This window comes from Cydia strobilella, chromosome 7, assembly GCF_947568885.1.
Source record: "Cydia strobilella chromosome 7, ilCydStro3.1, whole genome shotgun sequence".
NCBI classification, from domain to species: Eukaryota; Metazoa; Arthropoda; class Insecta; order Lepidoptera; family Tortricidae; genus Cydia; species Cydia strobilella.
Window position 1 is genome coordinate 12,509,133 of NC_086047.1, and position 16,024 is coordinate 12,525,156.

The window sequence follows — 16,024 nt, forward strand, 5'->3', positions numbered from 1 at the left end:
GAACTAGTAAATGACGTATCTCATTGTTCGAATTGGCCTGTAAGACTGATAATTTAAAAAAATCTTTAACCCGACACTGTCAACGTTTTCGTAGCGCTACGCTCGTAGCCGATCCCAGCGTTTTCCCTTTTTTTAGTGGAAAGCGACTACGAACGCATAATCCACCGAGCGGGTTCCCGGCACTCAGGAATTTCTGTATGCATAAAATCCACAGCTTAAATTTTAGACCCAAAACTTTCAATAATATTTTTGTATATATTACACGTGTATGTTTTCAAATTTGAAGTGTATGAAAGTTACGTTTTTTGTGGCTTCGTCGCTTGATTCAGAACCGAGAACTCCAGTTATTCTGTAAACAAATAGATAGCAAGAGCTTTCGTTTTGAACCAATAATATGTCTGTGCGTTGTTAAATGACATCAGCATGCACGTGTGAACTTAGCATATCACAGAATTAAAAAAAAAAGTGTCAGGAACTCTTTGTTTCCATGTGTCGAGGCTAGGACATTATTTTATCCCATTTGTAACAAAATAATATGCTAGTGTGTGAAGTTAGCATATCATAAAAACCCCAGAACTATTGCTGAAAAGTATCAGGAACTCTAGAACTATGGTGCATGCTAATACAACTATTTACAATTCCAATAAAAACGTGATCTGCTAGAATTTGATATGCCAACTTCACAGACATTGAAATGCGGCCTTAGAAGTAGGTACCTTTACTTACACATGAAAATTTACTTACTTGAATTTTAAATTTAGTTTTAAGCACTTTTGATGGATATTAAAGTAAGGTAGGTAGGTAGGTTTTATGACCTGGATTGTAGGAAATTGATCTTGAATCACAACATTGACGTGAAAAAGTGTGAAAATGCTACAATAAACGTCATATTGCCATATAAGTATTCTAAGTAGCTTGGAAAGATTTTTGGCGTAATCACTACACCTTATAAAACAAAGTCCCACACGGCGTCTGTCTGTTTGTGTGTATGTGTGTTCGCGATGAACTCAAAAACTACTCAACGGATTTTCATGCGGTTTTCACCTATCAATAGAGTGATTCTTGAGGAAGGTTTAGGTGTATAATTTGTCAAGGTTTTGTGTAACCCGTGCGAAGCCGGGGCTGGTCGCTAACTGCCGATAAAACGAATGGTTTTGATTAAAATATTAGCTATAGGGTTTGGAATATTTTGATGTAATCCGACCATTGGCGTGGGTTCTAACATCACGTAGGTATTATGAGTAGGCAGCATATTTTTTTTTATCTTTGCCAAATAGCTATTGATATTATATTTGATGTGGCGCAAGAAACTGCTAAACAGCTAATTATTAAGTACAAATAACAAGATCTTAGCAATATGTAGAATTTCGAACATGTCTACAATTTGTATCATCTAATCAAAACGCTTAGTTTCTAACGCCATCCTTATTATTGCAATAACCCATTCCTAAATGGAAATTCAATATAGGTACTTGAATATTATTAAAAAAAAACATTGGTCATTACACATAATTTGGGCCCCAAAAGCTGACAGTAGCGGTTGGTTAATTTTTTATTTTATTACTGCACCTGTCTATTTATAGCCCTTCTACCCGAAATGGCGTTATAATGTATTTAAATGTATGCCCGAAATGTAGTGACTGAGGGTGGAGCCAATGTTAGCGGAAGCGGTAGCGAGTGGTTGCCGCACCTCTACAACTAACTTGGGTCTAGAATGTAATTAAAAGTAATATAAATTTTCTACCAATATAGTATGGGTTTGTGCGTACGGTGTTGTAAGTAATAACATTTAATTTTGTATTACCTAGTAATTAATTTTAATGATTCTTATTAAAAATGCAATATATTAGATTTAGGTACGCAGTTATAACACAGGTACAAGCGTCTAATGTGATACCAATTGTTTTTATCTGCTTGTGACAAGTCCAGTCACGATAGAATTATACGTTTCTGAATATGTGCGGACTAATAAGATTATTATAATATATAATACTTACGTCAAATTCTCGTTTGAATATTGACACTGTTCTCGCCGTCACTCTGCCCACGCACCCAGGGAACACCGTGACGTGTGAAGCATCAGCCCGTCATAAACCGTGCTTGCACCTGCTCACATTTCAACCGACACAAAAACTTTACCTTATTTACATCTATCCAACCTTATTGTTAAAAAGTAATTTATTTAACGCGTTTCTCGCCTGTCAGGTTGCTAGAATTGCCTTTGAGTAATAGTGAAATATTCTTTTATTTTAAATTATTTGAACTAGAGTGCCTTTGTTGGGAACTAGGCTTCTGTATATTTAATACATTTCTTGAAAGCAATTTCTCTGGCTATTATGAAAAGGTTAAACTTCGCTACTACGGTCTTTTACACTTAGTATTACGATGCCTTAGTTAGGCCTACCTAATAAATGAGCTAACGAATCGTGTTCGCTGTGGCATCGCTATCGTGCAATCATATCACAAAATTTATGTAAAAATAGTACCTGAAGGCAAATTCTTAGATTATAAATAACATTTAGTATCTTTAAAAGAATATACGTCAGTTTGTTTTTAAACACTTAATTACTTTATGTTCAATATTTAAACATATTCTAATTTTATTTGCGAGTGCACTTTCGACATCGGTTTAAAATGTTATTGATATAACTATCTTGTATTTATCTATGGAATAACCTTTTGGATACACTGAACGAACACTGTGTTTAAAACGTCATACAAACTACATTTACAATAAAACTAACCCCGAGATAGCAAAACAAAAATAGAAAGAAAAATTTTGGCCGAGTAGATCTTGAAGTTATCCTTGGGGCAACCCAATTTTTGGAATCTAGAGGTTGGTTTGGTTCCATTATTAAATAGGTAAGTTTAGTATTAATTATAATTACTTACCAATCTTACCATATTGAAATCCAACCATATTAGATAGATATCCATATACTGACTAGGAATGAAAGGAATGCCATTGTAAAATAAAACGAATAAAGTGCACAGTTAAACATAATTTATTTCATATTACTTTAAGTATCACAGATCCATTTATTTTAATAGTCATCACTTTAACAAAAATATAATAATATAGTCTACTTGTGGCATGTATCCAATTTACAAAACCATGGTTATTTCACTACCGTATGATCGCGATACATGAAGTATGTACAATCTATTACTTATATACAGAAAGGGATGATCTAAGATTTTCCATTATAAAGTAGACCGAAAGCTATAGCTCTTAAGTTCATTTTACAGTGACGAATGACTTCATCAGCCTTAAGATTCGATAAGTATATAATACAGTGAGATACAATTTTAAGTAGTAAATGCATTCTGCTTAAGTCTTTGTAGTATTTAATAGGACGCTAAGCTATTTTTATTCAACAACAGTAAGCTCTGATAAGTTGCGTTAAGTTTAAAATTGCCAAAGTGCTGTGGCATCTGAGATTTGGCACATTTTGAATACTCAAGCGTCTTAAACAAAAAGCAAAGTAAACAAACTTGGCCATAAATAATTTTCCAATACAATAAACACCAAACACTTAAGAGTAAAAAATAACAAATGCCAATCTGAGGTTGGCAGTGTTTCTTTAAAAGATTTCGTAGGCACTATTATTGCTACTATATTAATATAATTTATTTTCCTCGCTTATCTTACAGCGTAATAATGGTCTATACAAAATATACTACCACGATTTACAAACTTAGGCCAAGGCCAAGACTATTTCCACTAACATAACATTTAAACTACTCAGTAAATTACCAACATGTCATCCATATAAATCCTCTTGTTCATTCTAATGTACAACGCAGTATACGTCCTTACTATACTTCTAAACGAGCTTTAGCACAGAAACTACAAAAAACACCATTTATAACCAGCACTGCCTCTGTAATAAGTTCCCTAAATGTCTTTGTCACTCAAGTTTACACCAAGCTATCGACTGTCCTTTAATTGAATTCATAACCAGGAGGGTCTCCCTTGAAGCAAATCGGCGGCGTCGTGTCGTTCCATCTGTCGTAAGGCGGCGGCAAGGGCGGCTGTCGCTCCGGGACCCCGCTCTCGACATTCCCATAGCTCCAAAATTGTCTCCGTTGGAGAACTCTTCGTCGCGAACCACGTCGTATAACGATCTACCCCGAGCCTTGCGGCTAAGGCCCGCCAGTCGTTGCCACGAGCGTTTGGTGGGTCTAGTATAGCACATAGTTGTCGCTTAACCCTCGCGCTCAATTTGAACGGGCCTTCGCTAGAGCATTCGTTAACTCCCGCCTCGCTAACTGTGACGTTTCTTTTAGCATCACCGTCCTCGCTCCTACACATACGAGCCTCTAAAAGATTTTCAGTTATGTTGAAACTGCGCTGCGATTCAGCGCGGGGCGAACGACCGCGCGGCGACCGACTTCTCATGTCTTCAAGAGATATTCGGAATGTTTGTTTATAAGATGGGTTGGTTCTTTGACATGCAGAAATGCTAAAGTCTATAGAGTCGCAATCGTGAGTCCTTTCTAGTACAAAACTGCAGTGTAGGGCGTTGTAATTAGAGCTCCAGACATGGTTGAATGGTATTTCTTGATAGCCTATACCTGGTTTGGCTTTCCAGCCAGGACTAACGTGTTCTAAATTTAAACAAAGGTTGGAGCCGCCGTCTTGGAATAGAAGTGTCTTAGTTCTTTCAAGAAGTACACCTCCTATCTTCTTCTCTTGCTCCTGACAATAGTATGGTGCACAAGGAGTGTCCTCAAATACGTACAATCTTATACTATACTCCGAACAACTTTCATTAGGCGCTGCGGGAGCATAAGCAGCTAACTGTAAAGCTTTGACTGCCTTGCCATTAAAACTTTCTCCTACTAACACGAAAGTTGACAGCATGTCTGTCACTAAATATATCTTTTCGTTGTCAAGTTGCGTGAACACTGGGGTGTTTATGGTCTCCTGTCCGAGACCGACGACTTTCTTCCATTGGGGTTGGGCGTTGTCTGCCTTGTTGTTGTGGTCTATGGCATAGAGGGCGAGGTTCCAGAAGCCGTGCTTGAGGCTAGCGCAGTGCGGAATCTGAAGGACGACCGGCTTGTTTAATTGCAGCCGCGGAGGTCCGCACTTAACTACTGGACTCAGTTGCGTGATACCTGCGGGGCAGAATTAACTGTGAGACTACGAATAGGATAGACACTAACAATAATTACAGTATTTTCTACGCCTCCTGTTCTAATATTGGGTTTCAGAACGAGATGGTGAACTTTAATGTGTTGTCTTCAGTATAAGAGTGTTGTTTAAATTATGCTTGAGGCACTGAAGTTATTTATAAAATACCAATTGTTTTTTTACTACAAGATGTGAAATCAAAATGCGAAAGGCAAGTTTATAGCAACTATCAAAAATCATTTAACAAATATCTAACTTGCCTAATAACTAAAAGTACGCTATTGGGATTGAACATTTTAAGTAACGTCACAAATAACCACGCAGTAACGTTAAACTATATTCACTTTTTCATACAATTTTTCAGATAGTTTCGCTAAAATAAATGCAATATTCGTACTCACCTTTACCGAGTCTCGGCCTGTATCTATCGTCCCTCACGACAGCCACATACATTTGCTCCCTCCGGCCCCTACTAAGGGCATTCTCAGGAACCGATAGCGCTACTCCGGCAGCTGGCAGGGCCAATCTCGATCCAGAACTCGACACGGACAACGATTGTGAGGTAGGCGAGTTTGACACGAGTTCCGCTAGTTGTAATGTCACTGATTCGTTCGCTGCATCATACATAGACCCCGCTAGAAAGAAATTTAAATATAAGACAGGAATTTTAGAGACTGCTTTTTAGTTTAAGGCGATGCTGTTATGATGAAAATACAGCTCTTTAAATTTTGTAGTACTGGAATGTGCAGTTTTGCAAGGCAGGAATTCAGGGTATATTATAAGGGAAGCACATTACTTTTCTCTCATGCAGAATATCTTTTCGAGGCGAATGTTAAGAATGAACTATTTGGTATCTTAGATACCTACAGTACAGTTCAACGATAATTTTCTGGCAATTCAAAGATTTTTTACTGCCATTTTTTTTTGTTTTAAATTCATTGATATAAGTGCACTATTTGGTTCAGGATACTTACAACTAGTGAAACAACTGGAAACGGAATGCTCTGATTCGCTGTACGGTTTGCTATCGTAGTCTTCGCTCTGACCCTTGGAGGACACGCACGGAGTTATCTGGTGATCGACTGGAGAAGCGTAGCTGTAGAAGTTACATGTAGTTACGAGTTGTGTAACAGTTTTTTTGTATAATTTATTCTAGTTCCTGTCCTGTATATGCTTCAGTATCTCCATTTTGTAGGATACACCGAGCTGCATAAATAAGTATGACCACTTCATGATTACTTAATTCCATTTATAAAGTGTCTATGCAATTTTGAAGCTCGCTGTAACTTAGTGAATTTTTCAATGTAGGTATTGATTTTAAATTATATAAGATTAATAAAACCAAATATCAAGTTGAATTCGTTTTCCCAGCTCTAAAACATTATTTTAACTTTGTTAAGAAAGTTCGTCAGACTAAATTGAACATAGATAGGAGCAAAATAAAAACTGTGCCAAGTTTCTAATTTTACCTGTTAGTTAGATGTGGGACATCGTAATGGTGTTCGGCCCTCGTGTCGGCCTGGGGGTGCTCGTATCTAGGTGGCCGGTGCTGCATCAGGTCGGGGGCCAGGGACAGGGATTGTTTCTCTACTGTTGGGTACATTTCCGGTTGGAAATCTGTTCGGTGAATAAATCATTCTATTAATGGTAAGGATGTTTTTCACAAACGATAATGTATTCAAAGGATTTTGTTGATACCTAATTTTTGACTTAAAATTCCAATGTGACTTAGTGCAATAAACATTTTAATGCCATCACCGCCTGAGGTAAATATTTATAGGCATTCAATATTCTGCTCACGTTTTTTTGCTTTAGAATCCGATACTAATAATAATAAATGCTATTCATGAGTGCATAAACGCGTTCGCTTTTATTTATGACTAGCTGTGCCCGCGGCTTCGCCTGCGTGGAATTCGGTCTGTGTCAGTAAGCGGCTAATGCACCCCTAATTTATCTCCTTCTCCCCTGGAGGCGGAACTTGAAGTAAATTTGACAGATGGATACGCTAGACGCTAGAGGACTGTAGTCCGGATAAAATATTTTACAATTAGGTACCACTAAATAAAACTAAACTCCAAAATCAATATTTTTTTGCCCTTAATTCCGATTATAACAATTCCGACAGTGACAAACGCCGAATTTAATATTTACGATTTTCAAAATCACGAATTCTGACTTGCCCTTATTCCGAATTGACGTGATTCCTATTTTAAATATCCCAAGTTTTAAATTACCGAATAACGATATTCCGAATATATTGTTAAAGTTCGTTTTCTTGAGGGTCGCAGTTCTACCCTAACCTAATCCACTTTTCTGGCAACAGTTCGTTTTCTTGGGGGTCGCAGTTCTAACCTAACCTAACCCACTTTTGTGGCAACAGTTCGTTTTCTTGGTGGCCGCAGTTCTAACCTAACCTAACCCACTTCTGGCAACAGTTCGTTTTCTTGGCGTTGCAGTTGTAACCTAACCTAACCCACTGCTAGCAACAATTCAGGTTCGCAGGTTCGCAGTTCTGCCTATTTTATTTATGCCGAATTTTTGTGGCAATAATATTTTATGCCGAATTTAACATGATGCGGCACGTCAGGCACCCGTAATAATTACTAAAACGTGAGTCTTCATTTGAATATCACGGATTTCATTTTTCCGACTTTACAAAAAACGGAATTTCTGAATACCGAATTACTAAAGTAAAACGTGAGTCTTTATTTGAATATCACGAATTTCATTTTTCCGACCTTCCAAAAGACCGAATTTGTGAATACCGAATTTTTTAATTTCCGATCGGACAATGACTTTTCGGAATTTAGGAATTCGGAAAAAAATATTTTCGGAAAAGTGTAAAATCGGAACTTTAAGCTTTCGGTCAAGTGACAATCGGATTTTGAGTTTTCGGAAATAGCACAATCGTGATTTAATTCCATCGTGTTTTTAAAAATCGTAATTTTGATATTTCGGACTTCAAAAAATCGGGATTTTGAAAATCGTGGTTAAAAAAATTCGAAAAAACGTATTTCGGAATACTTGGGTTCCCCGCAAACGACATAGAAAAATGTTTTTTTTTTTTTTAAAGTACCCACCTTCGTGGCCATTATTAAGAGGAAAGGGCACGGCCGCTTCTCCATACAAACGCAGTCTCCATCCATTTTCCTCTATCATTATGAAAAAAATTTTTTTTTTCATATTTTTGTGTTTTCCGGAATGGTATCATTTTGATGTCATAAATGAATTCGGCATACCCGATTTATACAAAAACGATACCTAACTTGGCCTAGTAGCTTAAATGATATAAGTAGTTATCAAGATAAAGTTTCTAACCCCTTTTTCACCACGTTGGGGGATGAATTTTTAAAAACGCTGAAAGTAATTTCCTTGCTTTTTAATATAATACCTTTTTGCAAAGTTTCAAGTTTCTAGCTTTAAATAAAATTTGCACCCCAAGACAAACTTTCATCCCCTTTTCAACCCCCTGAGGGGTTAAATTTCCAAAAACGTCGAAGTTACTTTTTTTGTAATCGTCTATTATGCCTTTCTAAGGAGTTTCAAAGCATTTGTAATGGATTCAAACTTTCAACCCCCTTTTAACCCCGTTAGGGGACGAATTCTTGAAAACGCTGAAATCACTTTTCCTTTATAATAATAATATGCCCATATACAAAGTTTCAAGTAACGCACTCGAAAAAAAATTTGATCTCCATACAAACTTTCAACCTCTTTTTCACCTCCTTAGGGGATGAATTTTCAAAAACGCTGAAATAAGTTTTCTTGTATTTCAATAGTATATCTTTTTACGAAGTTTCAAATTGCTACCTTAAAATAAATCTTGAACCCCATACAAACTTTCATCCCCTTTTTAACCCCCTTAGGGGTGAAACTTCTCAATTTTTTATAGCCTATAACCTGGCCGTGGATTTTTTTGACAGATTAGTAAAGTTTGCATCGAAATCCGTTCAGCCGTTTTCATTTGATGCGCGGTCAAATAAACAGACAAACAGATAAACAGATAAACAGACAAACAGACAAAAATTCTAAAAACTGTTGGAACGTGTTCTGTTATCGATTCTAAGTATCCCCAGCCAATTTTTTTTCGAATATCTTCCATGTACAGACTTTCGACCCTCTTCCGCTTTATTATATGTATAGATGTTTTAAAAATAGAACACTGCATTAAAGTCCAAAAAGTAAACACAATACGTACAGTACAGACTTATTTGTAAATTGATTCATTATGAAGTAGGCTCTTGTCAATAATGATATTCTTACTTAACTTGTTTTCGTTTACTTGAGCTAATTCCAAATTTCCAAAACATGATACTCGTAATGAAGTATTGAAATTGGATGAAAAAACATAGGTTCACATGGGCTTGTCGCCACTAACGCCTAACCAAATGTGGACTTAAGGGTATAAGTTGGTAGAAGAGGGTAGAAGAGGTAAAGATATTCACATTAAAATATTTACCTACTCATAACATAAAACACTGCAGTAAGTGGCAATAATTTGAATGGTGTACAAATAAGCGAACAATGCAAAACATTACGATATTAGCCTAAAATTTCCATACAAATGAATAACACCTTTGTTTTAAACTGGACCACATTTCAACAGTGACAGAGTTATAGCCAGGTATAATTAAAACAAGAACAATAATATAAATCCTCACCTGTCCTAGTCATAGTATACAGTGAGTGGTCTCTCGTTTTCTTCTGCAGCAGTTTGTAGACCACAGCCGCGCCGGCCAGGAACACGACCACTGCCACTGCAATGCCGATGTACAGCGGCACGTCGCTGTGCGCTGCAACTGGGGACAAAACGGAAGATTAGCAGGGGAAATAAAAGGACGGCTGCCAAAAATGTCTGGAATGGACGTGTTAGCGGCTTGGTTCTTTTTACATGCAGATTTTAAAAACACTATTTCTTAACGTTCCTGGTTTTGAAAACCTGTTAATAAAACACCAACACTTTTAATGATAGTCGAGAAAGTTTGGTGTTTTCATAAAAGAACTATTTTGTGCTGTATACACGAATTGACAGTCAAATAAGTAGGTGTATATTCAAATAATAAAGATCCGAAAACATGTTTCTACGTAAACATTCACTAAATAGCGCGGCAGCACTCTGTTAATGATGTAAACAACTCAATATTATTGTTGCTACGACTCACTCAAAACATTAGCCTTTATCCTATTCCAGCGTTTTGATTTACAGCTCATTTCACAACCACCGACGTTTCATTCGGCCATTTGAAGACGCTTTCAACATCCAAACAAAGCGTAATAAATTACAAAGTAAGTTTTTAGCTCCCATTTTCTGACTCGCAAACTTTTATTAAGTGATGCTGAACCATGATGTTGATGATTTAAAAAAGGGATATAAAGGTTTCTTGAAAACTATAAAATGAACCACAATAATCACCTGCTTGATTCTAGTTTGACAAATATAGAAATGCTTAGTAAAGTTTTAGTGTCAATATAAAATTTGACGATGTGGAAGGAAATATAATTTTCGTGTTTGTAGATGTAAATTTGTTTCAAGCGTCGGACTCGGAATGGAACCGTACAAGTTTCTGGTAGCATGCCTTAATATTATTTATGTCATCGCAACTCCAAGTTTACGATTGGGCTCGCGGCAGTTCGTTTTAACGAGTATTTTTTGTGTAAATTGCTGCCGTGAAGGGACCAGTCTTTTAGAATGAAGGGATGCTTTTTATGAAGTGTTTTTTGGACACGTGGGAGACAGTGACAGTTAATAGAAGCGTCAAAGAGTTATTAACAAGCCAAATTATAATTACTGTTTTATTTTAATAAGCGTTTTTTAAAAGAAAGAACGATAGAAGCAATTTACGCTCTTAAAAATAAGGCCAACTAAATTCTTTTTGAAGATTCCCGATAAAAATGAGTTTTAAACTTTTACCCTAAAGAATTATCTCCAACATTGCTGGATTGCCGCGATACTAGTTGCTCATTTTATAAGGTCTTATATCACTGGCCCTTGCTACTTCAAATTTTATATTCTACGGTCAAGGCAAAAGGGATGCTAATTGCATGGACTATAAATACAAGGAAGTCAGAATAAAGCCATCGCTCGATAACTCGATAACGATCTCGAATGTTGCCACAGTAATTAAAAACGAGGCGACGGTGTGTTTCACATAGTTGCTTTTTATAGGCACTTGCTAATTTTATGAGCATCGCTTAGTTCTTTACCTTTGGAAATATTGGTCGTATGCACTTGTTGAGAGTATTGAACTTTTGCATTTTCAGTTTTAGCTTGGCTTGTTATTTTTATGGTACTTACTAGTTATGCATAGTTTCTTGAAACATATTGTATAAATTACCTATGTTTAATATGTGTCATTATTTTCACAGCGAAGTGGTTCTGATTGAAAAAAGCTATATTGTGAAAATTATAGGCGTACTACACCATTGTTGATGTGTTTTAAAAAGGAAAGCGGCGTCTAAACAGTATGTACATTCGTTTGTCTGCATTCTTGAACAGAAACATATCAAAACTGCGCAACTATTCAACTCCGTGCAGACAAGTTCCAACAGACTGTAATTCAAAGCCTTTGAAAGGTACCACTTGACTGGTTACATAAAGAACAAACTAAGCGAAGTTGCAAAGGGGAACTTTTTGCACCTGGCTGTGTAGGGCGTTTGCAGTTCGTTATAATTTGAACAATTTTAAAATGCTATTTGATGTTAAAAAGGTGATAAGTTGATTATTTTGATATGGAAGGGCGATAGGATTGAAATAGCCAATTATATTACGGCAGTTTTTTCGCTTTTTAATTTAAATGAGGACACATAATTAGTCCAAAACAAAACATTTAAAATTATTATATTACCTATGCTACAAATTAATGGAAAGTAGGAAGGTAACTTTATAGGATGGTAAAGTAGGCACCTATAATTTTGAGCAGCCATGGCAGCCTATAGGCCTATCGGAGGGTGTAGCAAAATCTTATTTGGAAGAGGATTTCAATGTCGAATGTCAAAATATCCATCAAAGATTTTAGTGATCCCAAGAGGGTTCAATGTTCCCTTTTCTCATGCTTTTATTTTTGACTCGTCACGTCAGCAGCCTCAAACCAAAACATCATGTCATTACATCAACACGTCATGTTAGTTCATTATTTTTCCACATGAATACTCGCGACGAAAGTCAGATTCTTGTATCGATCATACCAAAACCAATATGTGAGTATGTAGCTATCATTACCGGAGGTGGGCCCCGTGAATGATTTGTTGTGATCTCGTCGAGAGAACGCAGCGGGCGAGCTCGACTTGCACCCCGACGCCCCTTCGAACGCACCACGCCGCTATCACCTTTAGTACCTAAGCCTTTAGAGCTGCGTTTGCGTACTTGTTTTCGTCAATGTATTTAATTCTGCAAGGCCTCCTGCCGCGTTATGGGTAAAGCGACAAGGGTTTGTAAATTTCGATTGGATTTTGTATCTGCAATCTCACTGCAGTTCCGAATGTACGGCTGGCACTGACAAATGTTTACACTGCGTACAAATTTCGACGTTAATCCGATAAGCGTTTGAACGAATCATATATTAATTCTGCAACGTTTTACGCGATTTAGGGACTGACGTCCGCAATGAAGTAGCAAATGATTTATCACGTTTCAAACTTTGGCTGGCATTAAACCGTATGGGACTTGGGAGTTGTTTATGGTTCAGATTGATTGATATCAAATTATGCGTGCGCGGCGCGTGGCGGTTGTACCTACCTACAAATCGTTGCTAAAAATAATTTCAAATTATTTTAATTTTTTGTTGTTGTTTTGTAACATAAATAATAAGAGTACTATGCATTTGACTAAATTATAAATTAACTATGTGTGAGGTGTGCGTTTATTCCTTTATACATTCAAGAAATATTAATGTTATAAAACCCAGAACTGTTTCTTATTTCAAAAGCTTTCATAAATTCAGTTCAATTAATCTTTCTTCTATTACACCAAGTTATGAATGTAACCGAAGCTTAACTAATTGTGCCCTAGATACGGCCGGCCGAGCCATGTACGTCAATTATCTCCGTATCAGCAATGGATCTAAATTAGCAATAACTTATGTTCATTGTTCAAATTTATTATCGTTTTGTTCGGGACGAATGTTAATTTTTAAAGGCGTTTAGATACGTCAAACATAGGTATTGCAGGTAACGTTTCTTTGGTATATCGTAATACCACCCAGCTACTCGTATTGTCCAATATGTAAAAGTTGAATACGTAATTAAGTATTATTTTTAATAATTATTAAGTAAAGGATGACTCACATTAGACCGGGCCGTGACCGGGCCGTGACCGGGCCGGAGCTTCCGGCGCTTCGTTTTCTATGGAAAGCATCACGTGATCACCTGTCATGTCATAGAAAAGTTAGTAAGCGCCGGAAGCTCCGGCCCGGTCACGGCTAGGTCTAACGTGAGTCATCCTTAAAGTAAGTAGTATGTTCGTTTAGGTTTGATCTCATTCATCAAAATACTTGAGTTGGCTGTAGATCATAGTTGGGAGATTTCGGACTATAGTTTGGAGTGGAGGAAAAAAAATTACGTATGTAACATTGAACGGCGAAAAAGTTACATTTAATGACAAAGACATATTCGCGGGTTTTCAAACTGTCATAAAACTGAAAAACAGCCTGATTTAGGTTTTTAAATGTTTGGGTTATAATTAAATTGCTTTTGACAATGTTAATATTAAGTCAGAATTGTAATAACTTATTAGTTATTACCTAGTCTAATACATAACAATTATAAGTATAAAATTCAGACTTCATGCCAATGATCCATCTAGACTCCGTTCAATGCAAGCATTCTGTACTCAAAGAGGTAGAAACAAAAACTAACCCTATTTCCTTCAGACACTTCAACACTTCCCCAACGTAATTCGCTTCGCCTTAGCGCTGAATTAACACTCCAATGTTTAGGCAACAAAAGATGAAAAGCTGCCATAAAATTCAACCATTTCCCCTTTATACACCAGCAATTAGGCTAATGAAGTAGCGGCGTCGGTACGAATGAATGGTCCTCGCGTTCCCCGCATTCAAGTCTCACCTTTCATGTGGGTAATTTACTGATGGTCCACATTCTCTGCGAGGCTTGAATCAGTTCTAAGTAATGGTTTTGGGTTTGATGGTTTGAGGAATTTTCAGGCCGATAAGTAGTACGTGCTCCGTTTTGTGATCGGGAAATTACGTTACTGCTATTAATGGAATGTTTACTTAAGTAGTTTTAACCCGCATACTGTTAGCGGTAGACTTTTATGAGTTCTTTCAAGCCATCATAAAAGTGCAGTCAAAAGTTCAGTTAACGGTTACATTCGAATTTCAACAGTAGCAGCGGTACTGCTACAGCGTTGCTCGTGCAACGAAATACCCATGTCAAGAATTATCAAGATATAAGAGTTATAGATTATCAAGGAAATTACAAAGTTGCTATTATACTTGCCTTTTGTTATCGTGAGTGATTAGAACGTCTAATCTGGCACTTATGTACTTCTATTATATCAAGCAGATAGATATCGCCAGCTTCATGCCCCTGCAACGCTGCATCAGCAATGCTGCTGCAGTCATGATCAGAAAGTAACCTTGACATTATTTTATTAATTAACCATGGTTAACATACCCGACTTCAATGTACTCCAGTCATTTTACGGACCGGAAGTATGGCGAATTGAAAATAGTTTATAATATGTAGCTGATGATTTTAATTTAACGAATATATCACGATTCTGATATTATATACGAACAAGCATCTAAAAAATATCGTTACCTATACGTTTTCCGGTACAAGTACCTATGTATGCACCTATTACAAATGTTTTAATGTAGAACTTTTATGAAAACATATTTTCTAGGTCATTTAATAAGCATCTAAACAAAATATACTTACTTATTTCTATTTGTTTCTATCAAATTAAGACATATATCACTTGCGACTTGCGCCGTACGTTTCTGGATAATTTATTAGTTTTACATGTAAAAAAAAATCTTCGATATTGTTCCTTACTGATTTTAGGCAACAAAAAAAACATTGAAATAAAATAAAAACTTATTTTTTTCCTATTTACTTTCTTCAGGGTAGAATGTTTGTATACAAACATTTAATTAATGTTAGTATTCCTGCATATATTATCTGTTAGTATCATATTAGAATAATATAAGTATTAAAAAATCAGGCTGTTATAGTTTAATTTATTACTCTACCTGGTATCTTTACTGGGCTAATGGTAATCATCACCAATCTCAAGCACACACCCGCGTAAAATTTTACGAAACATCAGCCCTCGACGCAATTCCCTGAGCGATGATCTCAATAAACAATAATCAATCTAAAACAAGAGATAACCAAAGCCAATTTATAAGCAAATATGTCAGAGATTGCAGATTTATTTAGCGTGAAACCGAACGTGGTACGAGAAAGAAATTGTTGAGCAAACCAAACAACTGGCAAAGCTGCCTGGGGCTATTTATCAAATGCTCGATAAACAGACATAGGAAATTGAAATCGAGTCAACGGGGACCACGAAAATGATTTATTGCTATTATAAACAAAATAAGGATTGATCATTTTCCATTTGGGTATTGGATCGCGATTGCTGGGGGAACTGCAGCTTTCGCAATTATGGTAATGCCTTTAAATGTGTTTTAATCTTTTCCTCGATTATTAGTTGACAGACAACAAAACAAAGTCATAATTTTTCTGCTTAATTTTATGAATGTTTTGGTTTTGCTTATTTACTTGCGTTTTGGACATATTAACTGTTAATAAAAATAACATTACCTATTGGGCTTTAGGATATCACAATATTCAGCAATACACCGATTATAGGGCAAGCAATGTATGTATAGAAAAAAATATTTGTATATATAAAACATT

General features: G+C 36.4%; 1 protein-coding gene across 2 annotated transcripts in view; it reads right to left on the minus strand.

Annotated features, from left to right (window-relative positions):
• Nucleotides 1-2,987: 2,987 nt before the first annotated feature.
• LOC134743218 (netrin receptor UNC5C-like) overlaps nt 2,988-16,024 on the minus strand; it is a 64,894-nt gene continuing 51,857 nt past the window's right edge. For both annotated transcript variants that reach the window (XM_063676605.1, XM_063676604.1), the window contains 5 exons: nt 9,802-9,939; nt 6,610-6,757; nt 6,115-6,236; nt 5,542-5,775; nt 2,988-5,124 (listed from right to left, as the gene is read on the minus strand). In XM_063676605.1, coding sequence (XP_063532675.1) covers nt 3,956-5,124; nt 5,542-5,775; nt 6,115-6,236; nt 6,610-6,757; nt 9,802-9,939 — 1,811 coding nt within the window. In that variant the 3' untranslated portion in view covers nt 2,988-3,955. The remainder of the gene's footprint in view (nt 5,125-5,541; nt 5,776-6,114; nt 6,237-6,609; nt 6,758-9,801; nt 9,940-16,024) is intronic.